The sequence below is a fragment of the Gobio gobio genome (genome assembly GCF_949357685.1).
Source record: "Gobio gobio genome assembly, chromosome: 11".
NCBI classification, from domain to species: Eukaryota; Metazoa; Chordata; class Actinopteri; order Cypriniformes; family Gobionidae; genus Gobio; species Gobio gobio.
In genome coordinates this window covers 54822625-54837870 of record NC_137104.1, presented here as the reverse complement: position 1 = coordinate 54837870, position 15246 = coordinate 54822625, and the positions used below count along the sequence as shown (strand labels likewise).

Sequence of the window (15246 nt, the reverse complement as noted above, 5' to 3'; positions counted from 1 at the left end):
CTCGGTTGTTTCTCGGCGGGGGGGACCGCTCTTAGAAGCCCAGCCGTGGCTAGGACTTCTTCCCAGCAGCCTTCCGCGCCTGAAGGACGTTCCGAAGATCGCCTTTAGGAGCTGAAGGCTGCTGCTGAGAGCGTCGCCTCTGTTGCCAGGCTCCCGGGGGAGGGGCTCTAGAAGCGACGCTCTCCTTTTGCACCTTCCGGTGCGAGGAGCTGGATGAACCTGGGACACGGATGCACACACTGTTTGAACTCTCTCACACTTTCCATACTTTTTCACACACTTTCACTGACAAACAACAGTAAATAGACAGACAGTTTACAGATAGCGCTTGCTGAAGAGCAATAACTACCGCCATTACGTTCCAGCACCCCTTTTATACTTCCGGGTATGCCGTCACGATGACGTCATCACGCACGCCAATCGGATTGGCCTAGTTGGCATTCTGGTTTCAGATTCGCTGATGCTAAGGGAGCATCCCCAAAGCGTCGTCCCGATGCAGTGCGAGTTCCCTCGAAAGGGAACTAAACCGGCTCGTGATGATAAGGAAATGAATCGACGTCTTTGTGATGTTTCGTGAGTCGTGTTTTGATCAAGATATTTTAATTTTTTTTATTTGTGGGGTTTTTAATGTAATCATTAGATTGTTCTCCATTTATTACTCAGATGAGAGGATCGTTTGGTAGCAGGAAAATAATATTTTAATAAACTTTCTGTTTGTGTCCAGTGGGCCATTTGGCTTAACTGATCAGTTTGAGGATTACACTGGAATCAATAATTTATTAAAGCGAGAACCGCAGAACCCATACACGTCACTCACAACAGTCTGAGGACAACAGCGCCACACCACGGTCTCATGCCGGAAGTGGGCGGAGCTGATTTATCTTCGTATACATTGCTCCATTTGGAGCGTTTCAAACCAAACCAAAAGTTTAAAACCATGTTAATAATGTCAAGTATTGAAGAGAGATAAAGATAGATAGAAAGATATACTCAAGTCTCACTTTTCATTAGTACATAGTTAAATCATAAAAATACACACTACACATTGAATATCTTTCTATCTATATATACAAGTTAATGTATGTATATATACATAATGTAAGTTAATATATATATATATATATATATATATATATATATATATATATATATATATATATATATATATATATATATATATATATATAAACCCCATTGCAACGTTTTGTTAAGGATTTTTAAAGTAAAACGTTGCTATGTATATTATGTCTTAAAAGATTATATTAGATCAATTGAACATAAAGCTTAAAACACTAAAAATGAAAACAAAGATTGAGCATTTGAACATTTATTTATATGACAAAATATTTTTTACTCAAGCATTTCAGAATGAACCTTTTTTTCATAGTACATAATACATATTACACAATTCTACACTGGAATGCATAATTCAAGCAGATTCAGATTAATTAAATCCCAAAACAACACACAAAAATTATTTAATTTGAATAAATGTACTTCCCCAAAGGCATCATATACTAGCTGTGGTTTGCTTTAAAAAAATACACAATCAGACCAAAGAGAATATATATTGAACTAGGTTCAAAGTTATTGCACAGCAGGTACATGACAAATTGAATCAAATTAAATCTCCATTAACATGCAATTAATTCTGAGACTCCTTTTGTCCAAACACTAAACACTTAAAGGAACTGTATGTAAGAAATGTATTTCAATTAATCATAAAATGGCCCTGATATGTCACTAGACATTAAGAAATCATGTTAATTTCAAATATTTATATCACTGACAACGGTTGTCCGGCCAAGATATTGTCATTTTAAAAGTGAAGTTGCAGCCCTCAACTGATGTTGATGTTGACATGTTGTGTTTTGGCCTGAAGCCCCACCCTCCACCTGTCGACCAATCACGAAGTCAGTAGTGTTTATGCATTCGGGTTGTGTTGAAGAATTCTCTTTTTATAAAAATTTCTTCACAAAGGATTAGTGATTCCAGAAGAGGCTTTATTCACACCAAACACAGCAATGAAGCCGGAGGGCCGTCAGCCACCGGCCCTCCTGCTACTTGAATTTTCTGTCATATATATACCATAGTTGTCTTCCTATTTTGGTAACCACTGTTGTCTTCCTAACATGGTAACAACCCCCTGGCTCACATATCACCACATTCTAAGTTCTAATTCTGTTCCTGTCCTTCTAAAGGGCATTCTCAAAGTCAGCATACATTTAAACACAGTCAGCACACATTTGAACACACTTGAGATGTCAGCACACATTTGAACATAATAGTGTCTTTTCATTAGCCTTAAACTGCTAATTTTTAACTAATAAAATCTTCTACAGTGGCCGCACTAAAGGCTGTGCTGTCACGAAGCAAAGACTGTCACACTGGATAGTGGACGCTATCTCATTGGCTTATAAGTCTAAAGATCTCGTTTGCCCTATAGGCATCAAAGCACATTCCACAAGAGGCATGGCCTCGTCATGGGCATGGTCATGTGGCATTTCAATGGAAGATATCTGTGCGGCGGCAGGCTGGGCCTCTCCCTCCACTTTTATTAGATTCTATAAATTGGAAGTTCCTCCCCGAGATTGGTTTGCAGCGATCGACCTGAAGGACGCGTACTTTCATGTCTCGATTCTCCCTCGACACCGGCCCTTTCTGCGCTTCGCGTTCGAGGGATGGGCATATCAGTACCGCGTCTTACCCTTCGGCCTGTCCCTGTCGCCCCGCGTCTTTACGAAGGTTGCGGAGGCGGCCATTGCTCCCATGAGAGAGCATGGTGTTCGCATCCTCAACTACCTCGACGACTGGCTGATTCTTGCCCAGTCGCGGGAGCAGTTGTGCGAACACAGGGACAAGGTGCTCAGTCACCTCAGCCAGTTGGGACTTCGGGTCAACTGGGAGAAGAGCAAACTCTGCCCCACGCAGAGGATCTCTTTTCTTGGTATGGAGATAGACTCGGTCGCCATGACTGCGCGCCTCACCGAGGAGCGCGTCCAGTCAGTGTTGAACTGCCTGAATTCATTCAAAGGCAGGACAGCGGTTCCACTGAAACATTTTCAGAGGCTCCTGGGGCATATGGCATCCGCAGCCGCAGTAACGCCGCTCGGATTGCTTCATATGAGACCGCTTCAACGCTGGCTACACGATCGAGTCCCGAGATGGGCGTGGCACAGCGGTTCCCTCCGTGTCCAAGTGACTCCGAGATGCCGCCAAACCTTCGGCCCGTGGTCGGACCCTTTGTTTCTCCGGGCGGGAGTTCCCCTAGAACAGGTGTCCAGGCACTCCGTTGTCTCCACGGATGCCTCATCCACGGGTTGGGGTGCCACGTACAACGGGCTTGCAGCTTCAGGTCTGTGGACGGGGCCTCAGCTGCAATGGCATATCAATTGCCTCGAGTTGTTAGCAGTTCGTCTTGCACTCAGCCGCTTCAAAAAGCCGCTCAGAGGCAAGCACGTTCTGGTCCGGACGGACAACACTGCGGCCGTAGCGTACATCAACAAACAGGGTGGTCTACGCTCCCGTCGCATGTCGCAACTCGCCCGCCATCTCCTCTTATGGAGTCAGAAGCATCTGAGGTCGCTTCGTGCTGTTCACATTCCGGGCCTGCTCAATCGTGCGGCCGACGAGCTGTCACGTCAGCAGGAACTTCCGGGAGAATGGCGACTCCATCCCCAGGCGGTCCAGCTAATCTGGAGTCGTTTCGGGGCCGCACAGGTAGACCTGTTTGCCTCCCCAGAGACGACCCACTGTCAGTGGTTTTATTCCTTGACCGAGGGGACCCTCGGGTCGGATGCCCTGGCCCACAGCTGGCGCCGGGAAGAACGCAAGTATGCGTTTCCCCCAGTGAGCCTTCTTGCGCAGACACTGTGCAAAGTCAGGGAGGACGAGGAGCAGGTCCTGTTGGTTTCTCCGTATTGGCCCAACCGGACTTGGTTCCCGGAACTAGTGCTCCTTGCGACAGCACCTCCCTGGCCCATTCCTCTGAGACAGGACCTCCTGACTCAGAGACGGGGCACCCTATGGCACCCGCGTCCAGACCTCTGGAAACTCCATGTCTGGTCCCTGGACGGGACGCGGAGGTTCTAGGTGACCTACCTCAAGCAGTAGTTGACACCATCACTTCCGCTAGAGCCCCCTCTACGAGGCGCCTCTATGCGTTGAAGTGGAACCTGTTCGTCGATTGGTGCTCTTCTCGCAGAGAAAACCCCCGAAGATGTTCGATCGCTTCTGTGCTTACCTTTCTACAGGATGGGTTGGAGCGAAGGCTGTCTCCCTCCACCCTCAAGGTCTATGTCGCCGCTATCGCCGCAAATCATGAGCTCGTAGATGGAAAATCTCTAGGTAAGCACGATCTGATCGTCAGGTTCCTTAGGGGAGCGAGGAGGTTAAATCCACCTCGTCCTCCCTCTATACCCTCTTGGGACTTAGCTCTGGTGCTTACTGCACTACAGAGAGAACCCTTTGAGCCTCTGCAGTCTGCTGAGTTGAAAATCCTGTCGTTAAAGACTATACTCCTGATTGCGTTGGCCTCCATCAAGAGGGTAGGGGACCTGCAGGCATTTTCGGTCGACGAATCGTGCCTGGAATTCGGGCCCGGTAACTCTCATGTGATCATGAGACCCCGGCCTGGATATGTGCCCAAGGTTCCCACTACTCCCTTCCGGGACCAAGTGGTGAGCCTGCAAGCGCTGCCTTCGGAGGAGGCAGACCCAGCCCTAGCTTTTCTCTGTCCCGTCCGTGCTCTCCGGACTTACGTGGACAGAACGCAAAGCTTCAGGACCTCAGAGCAGCTCTTCGTCTGTTACGGAGGACAGCAGAAGGGAAAGGCTGTCTCCAAGCAGAGGATGGCCCACTGGATAGTGGATGCCATCGTCTTGGCTTATCAGTCCCAAGACGTGCCCTGCCCGCTCGGGTTAAGAGCCCACTCCACTAGGGGTGTTGCCTCTTCCTGGGCGCTGGCTCGTGGCGCCTCGCTGACAGATATTTGTAGAGCTGCGGGCTGGGCGACACCTAACACGTTCGCTAGATTCTATAGCCTCCGTGTAGAGCCGGTATCTTCCTGTGTGCTCACTTCCCATAGTCAGTAACACCGATATGCCTGTTCTAGTGTCGGCTTGCTGCGCCATTCCCTCCCCTATGGTAGACGGATGCGTGCGCTTATTCTGCTCCAGTCGAGTTCCCCGGATCGGCCAACCCTGTTGAGTCCTCCGCAACCCGCGGCAGTCGGACGTGGCGGAGCGTTCGACGCCAGGTCTAACACTCGTATGCATTGGTGGAACTTGTGTTAGGCTGGGTTCCGTATGTAGTGACCCCCACGGCGGTCCCATATGTGTATTCTTCCACGGTACGGCTCCCTACGGCGAGCCCGTGTCTTTCCCTCGGCAGAGTTCCTCTGCCGTCCCAGGTACGTGTTGTCTCCCTCCTAAATTGGCCGGGGCCACCCCTGGGACTCCGTATGTTGTGCTGCCCACGGCCAGCCCATACGTGTATTCTCCACATGTTAACTCCCTCTGGGCATGATGTGGCTTCCGCAGCTGCCTTCACAGGCACGCTTCCCAGCGTTATCCAATACAGTCGGCTGAGTGGGTCTTGCGGAACAGCAGCTTTGACTCTCCCTGCGTGAACCTACCCGCCCGCATCAGATCGGGGTCTGTGGGGCTCATCGCTGGGCGCTGGAAGTGGTAGTAACTGTGGCGTTTTCCATAGGGGATCCCAATTCGTCGGTACGTCCGACGTACGTCGAACGTGACCGACTGAATGGGAACGTCTCGGTTACGTATGGTAACCCTCGTTCCCTGAAGGAGGGAACGGAGACGTACGTCCCGTCGCCACAGTTGCTGTACCATCACTGCAGGTCGAGCCATTACGTGTGGCTCCTCAGTGAAAAACAGCGTGCATTCGCTCTCGCTTCCTGTTTATACCCGCGGCGCGGGGCGGGGCGCGAGATGCAAATCTCGCACGCCAATTGTCCATTGGCCGGTTCTAGATAGCTCGAAGCTGATAGGGGCTCCCAGAAGTGATCCCAATTCGTCGGTACGTCCGACGTACGTCTCCGTTCCCTCCTTCAGGGAACGAGGGTTACCATACGTAACCGAGACGTTTTCCCATAACGCAATATGAGAGACCTCTCTCAGGAAACCGAGGTTACGAAAGTAACCGAGTACGTTTCTTTGCTATTACACGGACATAATGTTATTATGTTTAGCAGGTTATGGCCATTTGAGCTGAAGACGTGTAGAAACTGGGACAGCTAAGCGCGCTCCCGCAGACGGTCGCCTAGTCAGTTTTTTGCAGACGATGTGTGCGTCTCAATCAGCTCTAGTTCAGTAGTCAGGGCACTGATCAGGGATCAGCCCATTGACTTATGTCCTGATCAGTGCCCTGACTACTGAACTAGAGCTGATTGAGACGCCCCGAATCACTTTACGGCACGACGCCTGCACGGAGATCAGAGTTAGGGAGTGTCGCAAAAGTGCATTATTATTCAGTAGGGTGAATTCAGGGTGATTGGGACACTTTTTGCCATTGAGATAACTTGGAAAAAGTGTTTTAATCACCCTGAATTCACCCTACATTATCATCTACAGGCATTCCCCATAACCAGAATCACATCAGGTTTGAACTTTGTAGACACTCCCTATGGGGGCTCGCCTGCACAGATATACTTTCGGTTTAATCTTGAGGAGACTTTTGGTTTAATGTCCAGCATTTAAATCTCTCTAAACATGCTGTACGTTACAAAGTTATGAAACCTGAAGAACACAAGACTCAAGCAGAACTTTCACTATGTAAGTTTTCATGTTTTTAAATATAAATCCAGCCGGTGTGTTATAATAGTTATAGGACTATTGTTGTGCTTCTGGTTTCTTTGTTAGAAAGCTCTGCTAATGCGGAAATGAGCCGACATGTTTATGACGAATATGTGTTTTTACAAGCGATGTTATTAATATATAATTATTACATTTATATCATACAATATAGTCTAACATCATTAATAAAGCTTGTTCTTTGTTTATTGATTATGACTGATCATTTTCTGTATTACAGGGGAATCATTTATTAGACCAAATATGTTTCATGATATTTTTATCATGTAAGATTTAAATGTGTTAAATATTCAAACAGAATGAAAGTCAATGTTTAGTATATTTTACCACTCAAAGTGTTTTATCCCTGTATAAATGTGTTAGTGATGTGTGATATAATCCAGCTCTTGTGTTTCCTCCTCAGGCTGACTCTTCTGCTGCTGCTGTGTTGCTTGATCAATTATTGCGGTCAGTATCATTTGTGTTGATCAATTATAGCCATTATTGATGTTCAGTTCCAGGAGTTATTCTAAAGGTTTTCTGTCGTGTCACTCAGCAAAGTGACTTTGGTGGACATTTGTGGATTAATGATGTAAATTTCCATCATATTACATCATCACACATCTTGACATGCAGTTGATTTATTAATAAACACTGTTCAGGAATTCACTGAACCTGCACTGACACACATCTGAGACAGATTTATACTACAGTTGACTAAAATAAGAATAATTAATGATCACCTACAGAGAATAAACAGAAACATGTGTATATTTCAGTATTTATGTTTTGAGTTTAAAGGGGTAGTTCAGCCAAAAATGAACATTTGCTGTTAATCCAAGATGTAGGGGACTTTCTTTCTTCATTAGAACAGTAAAGAAGATTTATTTTTGTTATAGACTAAATACCATAGAAACCATACTTTTCGTGTGTGGTTTTACCTGTGGTTATCATGATATAAATCTGATACTATGGAAAACCAATGGTTAATTCTAATTTAATCTCTACACCAGTGGCGGCTGGTCAATAGAGGGCGCTGGGACGGCGCCACCATCAAAATTCCAGAAATATACATGTATACAAAAATGATATAAAAGTGAAATAAAATAAAATAGTTTACTCATACGACGTGCCGCTGTTAGAAAGAGCCTCAGCATTTAATCAAAACTGGCTTTGATGGGTTAACTATTTTATATGTTCTTCAATATGTTTCATGCGTGAGGGACGCCGGACAAATGGACGTCTATCTGAGTCTAAAAATATACGGGCAGCATGTGACCTGAAGCTGGTCTCTAATTGGTTCTTAAAGATCCTCCTCCCGCAGGTCGCTGCGTCCCTGGCGAATCAGAATTGGATGCGTGTTATTTTATCCAATCTGATTGGTTCTCGTCACCTGTCATTCAACTTTACACTCATGGCCACTAAAGCGAAAGTGCGCGGGCGACATAGTCACTCCGACTCCGCCAAAACCTTATTAGGATGATCACTTTCGTAGAGATGGCAGCAGTTAAACCAAATTCTTTCACAAGGTGTTCGCTGGAACTGGACCAATGCGATTTACAAATCCAGAACCGGCCAGTGTCAAAGGAGCTGCACTCAGAGCTTCACCTGCGCTTGTTATGAGAAACGTTAGGGCTGGCTGGATGTGTTGTTAGCAATGCCCTTTATTGCTTTCCCTGCTTTTATTTCAAAGTGTTGGTACTGAAGTTTTGTGGACATCAACGGGGGTAAGAGACCTCAAATATCTGACTGGACAATGCAAACGTCATGACACTACTGAGATGACTGACTTTAATCAGAGAGTCATTGACAAATGTGCTGGCCAGAAAGAAAGGAGAGCAAAATGTATGTTCAAGTAGTCAACATGCTTTTTTATTCTTTTGTTTTTCCTTTCCTCATTCAATTATATGTGGGAAATGAATGTGAATGTGAAGACACTGTTTTCTCTTTTAATGCTTGAATTAAAAAAAATAATTATCACCAGCCGCCACTGCTCTACACTCTGCAGAAAGTAGTAACCTGAAAATGATACGATCTAAATTAACTGGTTTTATTCCAGTCAAAAACATTAATGACCATCACTGAACCATCTAATTGCTATGGGTTAAATCAGGTCAAATACAGTAAAGCTCTTGCAGGTACAGTACAGGCATTTCTGATGCTGATATTACAGAAACTCATTGAAGCCGCTTGAGTGTGTGTGAGCAGAACAATCCAGTTCACTGAAATAACTACTGGAATAGTTTATGATGACCTGTTACAGAGAACAGACAGAAACACCACATGCATTTCAGTTTTGATGCTTTGTGTTTAATGAACATTTCCTGTGTGTATTTGCAGGAGCCGCGTCTAGATCTGTGTCAGGAATAAAGGGAGGAAACGTCATCCTGTCATGTGACTTTGAGGACGGAGAGATTTCTCAGATTGCTTTAAGCAGTTTGTCAGAAATCATCCCTGTCTGTGAGAATGAAGATTGTAGTGGCCGAGTGTTTAAAGAAGGAACATGTGGCGTCATCATCAAGGATCTGAGACTGAAGGATGCTGGGAAATACTTTCTGAGAGTCTATTATAATAATGATCAGACAGAAGTGAAGCGAGAAATCAGGATGTACCAACTTCATATTCAGGGTAAAGCTGATTTATAAAATGTAAAATGAAAATGATCCCATAATTTACTCTCCCTCAAGTCATCAAAGGTGTATATGACATTCTTCTTTCAGACGAACACAATCTGAGTTATATTAAAAAAGTCCAAGCTAATCCAAGCATTAGAATTTTATTAATAGTGCCGATTTTGAAGTCCATAAAAAGTGCATCTGTCCGTCATATAACTGCTCCAGCGGCTCTGGGGTGATAATAAAGGCCTTCTGAAGCCAATCGATGTGTTTGTATAAGAAAAATATCCATATTTAAAACTTTATCAAGTAAAATTTCGGCCGACCGCCTTCCTTGTTTAATTTATGGAAAAATTGTTGAAAGTTCACCTGCCGATCGAAAGACTAACACGACCAGGTCATGACGTCACGAACGCATCTTGAGTTTCACTTTCAACATTCAACACTTTTCCACAGAAGGCGGTCGGTCGAAAGGTTACTTGATAAAGTTTTAAATATGGATTTTTTTTACACAAACACATCGATTGGCTTCAGAAGGCCTTTATTAACACCCCAGAGCCGCTGGAGCAGTTATATGACAGACAGATGCACTTTTTATGGACTTCAAAAACAGAGCAACTATTACTGCAATAATAATGCTTGGATTAGCCTGGACTTTTGTAATATAACTCAGATTTTATCCATCTGAAAGAAGAATGTCATACACACCTCGGATGACTTGAGGGAGAGTAAATGATGGGCTAATTTTCATTTTTGGGTGAACTATCCCTTTAACCCTAAATCTGTGTGTGTGGCTTTGACTGATGGACACATTATAATAATGCTGAGTGTGTGTGTTTCTCCTCAGATGAGATCTCTGTGAACACAGGTGAGGAGCTGAAGCTGGATGTTCTGTTGATCAATGCTGATAAAGTGGAGACAAACTCCAGTGGAGAGTGGACAGAGGTGTGGACGAGAGGTCACGGGGTCAGCAGTGATCGACTGACCGACAGTGATGGGAATCTGACCATTAATGCGTTCACATCCACTGACACTGGAACATACAGAGTTCTGGACTCTAGAGGAGAAATCCTGATCTCAGTCACACTCACAGGTCAGAGAACATCAATATAGAGCTGCACAATGAATCATATTTAATCATGATTTCTGCTTCTCTCTATTAATCATCAGTGATAATGGGCCACAGGTTATTTGTTTAAAATGTTTTTGTTTTAAATCAACATTTATGTATTATAACAGTGGTAACAACTAAATGAACAACAGGTGAACTTCATTAGTGATGAACTGACCATCAGGAGGAAACTGGCTCAATTTACGCTGACATGTGCACCAATAATGTGACTATTTCTAATAATCAGAGTAAGGTCTTAATCACAGTCAGATGTTTACATGACATGAGCAGAACTCTTCACTCCAGTTTACATGAAATGTTCATTATTCTGATTATTCGCTAAATAGTTTTAATCTACTCACATCAACATTTTTATGGACGTAGCTTACTGGATATTATTCTGTGCTGTGATGAACATTGTAATGCTGGGTTTTCTGCCGTCGTGTTCTTTGTGCCGTAGATGAAGATACGCAGCAGAGACCGTACAGCGAGTTGTGTTGACACAGTTTAATGATTTGGAGAAGAGAAAACTTCATAATAATGTCACAAAGTTTATTCGTGAAGTTGTGTGAACACCGTCCGCGCACATGTGCACTTGGTACTCAGAATGGTAATAATGCGATTAAGGTGATTACATGCCTGTTTATTCCTAGTTTAATGCGACTATGGTTACTACGATTATGAGCTTGATCGCATTAGTTTGATCAAAGTATTGCGTTTACATTAGGTAAAGTTTAATCGCAATATTGTCAAAATCCCATTATAATCGCATTATGAGGAGCATTTAAACATAGTCAGTGACAAGGAACAAAGGCAAACAGAAACTGAATATACATTCATACAGGAATCGTGATTTATAATTGAGCAAAATAATCCTGATTATTAGTGTAACCACTGTTATACTGTACAGCCCTAGTCATGTGATGTGTGTAAATATTAAAGCATTAAACAGGTGAGGATACATCATGATCTGAACATCAAATGATGCTAAACTGAATGACTGACCTTACAATGTCATCTACAGAATCACAGAGAAAACTGAAGGACATCAATGATGACGAAACTGATCTCACTGAACAAGGTAAGTAAAACGAGGCATTGAGAGCTTTACACAATGAGTTTAAAGTTAAACATGGTCTTAAACATTTAATATAAATATATATATATATATATATATATATTCCCTCCTCCTCACTCCTTCCTTCCACCTGTAGAGATCTGGATTTTGTCAGTGTCTTCAGTGGTTCTGGCTCTGGCTGGGTCTCTGACTCTCATTATTGCTGTCAAGAGATGCCAACATCGACACTGGATTATGAAATGGGCTTCAGAATCAGATTTAGTACAAGAATCAGAATCAGAATCAGAATCAGAATCAAGATCAAAATCAAAATCAAAATCAAAATCAAATCTAAAATCAAAACCAAAACCAAAACCAAAACCAAAACCAAAACCAAAACTAAAATCCAAACCAAAACTAAAAACTAAAATCTAAAATCAGAATCAGATTCAGAATCAGGATCAAACTGCTTTGAAATGCATGCTGTAACCAAACACATAATTTAAAGTAAGTTACTGTGCTAATGAAACAATATTAGCTCACACACACAGTAACGTAACTGCAGTGAATAAGTTGTTTGCACTTAATAAAGCATAACTATTTCTGAATGAGCACTTTACCTCGCTCACAGTTTTAGGGAAAATTCACGACTTTAATCAAATCACAATTTCTACGCTTGAGACGCTTGGATTGTAAGAATGTACAGAGACTCCAGGGGCCCTATCTTGCACCCAGCGCAATTGACTTTGTACACCGACGCATGTGTCATTCCTATTTTGCACCCGCGCAAAGCGCGCTTTTCCCTCCACAGAAGCACGTCGCTAAACTAGTGAATGAACTTGCGCTCCCTGGGCGGTTCAGCGCAAAAAAGGAGGCGTGTTCCGGCGCAAACAATCCCTGGTGCTATTTTGCTGTTCCATTAAACAATTGCGCCACTGACCAGAAAAAACCTAGTCTAAAGTCAGTGGCGCGTTGCGCGTTGTTCATTATGCTATTTTAAGGGCGCATGCTTGACCATAATGTAGGCTATAGCGTGCACAACGCGCATACACTTTGCTCATGTAATCTACACAGATGCAACAGTTATTTTTGCAAATCATAAAATCACTAAAAAAATATTAACACATGAGATGACGGAAATCATTGTGGTGTGCCACGAAGATGTGAAAAAATAGGCATAAATCTAGCTTACAAATGATTCAGGCTAATTGTAATAATTAAGGATAAGACCTGTTTGCCCAATAGTGGCAAGACATATATGTATATAAGGACATCTGACAAATTGGTTTGTCCGTCAAGAACCAGGAAAAAAAATCGACTGAAAAAACTGAAAGACTGAAAAAAAAAATCACCTTTACCATAATGTACAACATTACAACTTCACTTCTCTGTCTTTCACTGCTCTTACTAGCACATCAGTCTCCTCGGCTGTGAACCGCTCCTGGCGTGCGCCTGGTAAATACGCCATAATAATAGCAATCCATAATGGAACTTGCGCACCTGCTTTTAAAGGGAATGTTGGATGACGCTCGGATTGGTTTATTCACGTTACGCCCAAACCACACCTATGAATAATGAAGCTACTTCAGACCAACCCATTTTAGATTTGCGCCGGGCACAAGAGCCATTTATCCCGCCGGGAAAATAGCAACAGCGCCGAGACCCGCCCACAAAGTTACTTGCGCTTCGCGGTTTGACACTCGCGTTTCAGATCGTTAAAATAGGGCCCCAGATATAAATCACTCTTTATTAAATGACTTTACTCTTTATTAAATCACTCTTTATTAAATCACTCTTTATTAAATCAGATGGTGCGGTGGCTTCACCCGTAATATCATGAACAATACAGCTCTTTATTATTATCAGATTTCAGATTATTAGAAATTGATTTTCAGTTTTTCCCCACACAACCGCTTTTGATCATTGACGCGTTCGTAGTTATTATAAAATAAATATAAAAATATATTTTTAGCAATTTTAATGCACTGAAGGATGAAGTATAGCAAGATTATAACAAATCACGCAGTCTCATGCCATTCAGATGAAAGGAATTTCCTAAACTGGTCTTAAATTGCTCCTGCATCATATTAGCAAACTGCATTTATGACAAAGAACTACACAGATGCAGATATCATAATTTATCAATAAATGCATGTACATTGTCCCCTGCTTTTGACGCTGGGCTTTCGCTGTTATGGATTGAAGAACACACTGAATATTGACTGTAAACTAAAACTGACTACTTTATTTTTATATGTGGACTATTTTATGTTGATAATGAACAGGCTGTGATATAAGTTTGCGATGCTGGAATATGTTGTGTGCGCGTGAGGCGCCGGCGCGATCCAACAGAGGAAACATAAAATACTACTCGTCATTTTGGTCATACAGATAATAACAGTAGGACATCGTTCAAAATTGTAAAGTGTTTATGCTATTATAAAATAAAGAAAACATGTGCTTTCTGTCGTCCGGGTTTCCTTTCCGTGAACTTGTTTGAGGAGCATCTCACAATAATGAACCAAACTCAGATGCTCAGTCGCAGTTTTTTCTTTCTTTTTGTAAGTCTGTTAATTATTTTTAACTCAAATATATTTAGCGTATATATTTTCCTTTTATATAGGCCTATAGACTATGATTTTTTCTGAAAACAAATATTATTATAATTTTTTTAATGTAACTCAATTTATCTTAGATCATCCTGCCGACCCATTTTTTTAAGTCTCAGGGTTTGAAAACCCCCATGGGCTGAGTGTATTGGGTCTGAGGTAGCTTTAGTTTGTGCCACAGGTGTAAATATTTATCAGAAGGCTGGACGTAGCCAAGCCCAGTGTAGATCTGAGCCACAACTGGTGCAAGCGGCCGTCAGATCCAGTATTTCTGCTTTAGTTCCAGTGTCCGTTAAAGATGTGGACGGGTACTGAAGGTCAAGCTCAATTCAGGATCAGGAACTATTGCATCTATTGAATACATCAACCATTGTTTATAAAAAAATTTTTGGAAATATTAATTGTATAAACTTTGAGTTTGTATATCAGTGTTATTAACTAATATGTATATTTTGGACATGTAATATGAATGTTTAATGTTTATTTTTAAAATTGCATCTTATCTTCATCTAAAGTGCCTTTACTCATTTTCCTTTGTCATTGGTGTTTGTGGATTTGCATTATTCTGTTCAGTTTATTATAAAGCACATTTATAAACGGCTGCAGACTGAAAATGCTGTTACTCTTTATAAATCTGCTTTGAGAGATGATGTACTGTGAAACAAACAAATAAATTACACTTTTGTAAGAAACATTTGGTATTGTTTTTGTAGTATTTACTTTTGTATGAATATTTAAACTTTGTTTTTTACTGTGTCCAGAAATGAATGTTAATTGTATAATATATATGATGAGATATAAAGAGAGAGAGTTTAAATGGTTTGTCTGTATTTACTAAATCAAAGCGCCTCTGTGAAGCTGATAATAACACAATCAGGACTGAAATCATCAGAGATCTGTTCAAAATAAACTTCAGCTGCTTTAAACATCATATCCAGACATGTTTGATGGACTCTCATGTCTTATTATCAGTCCTTCTTCTTCCCTCACTGTGGCGTTTGTGTTTATTCATCAGTGAGTCCAGAAACACCAGCAGAGATCA

At 42.4% G+C, this 15246-nt stretch overlaps 1 protein-coding gene across 2 annotated transcripts; it reads left to right on the top strand.

The window, feature by feature from the left end:
* Positions 1-6661: 6661 nt before the first annotated feature.
* On the top strand, positions 6662-14890 carry LOC307133678 (uncharacterized protein). Of its 2 annotated transcripts, none has more exons than XM_079828865.1 (6): positions 6662-6794; positions 7237-7280; positions 9153-9440; positions 10275-10520; positions 11563-11619; positions 14485-14890. In XM_079828865.1, coding segments are annotated over exons 1-6 (672 nt in total). In that variant the 5' UTR covers positions 6662-6792; the 3' UTR covers positions 14520-14890. The 2 variants fall into 2 exon arrangements, with proteins under 2 accessions (XP_079684991.1, XP_079684990.1); XM_079828864.1 differs by having other exon boundaries at positions 11753-14884.
* The last annotated feature ends 356 nt before the right edge of the window (positions 14891-15246 follow it).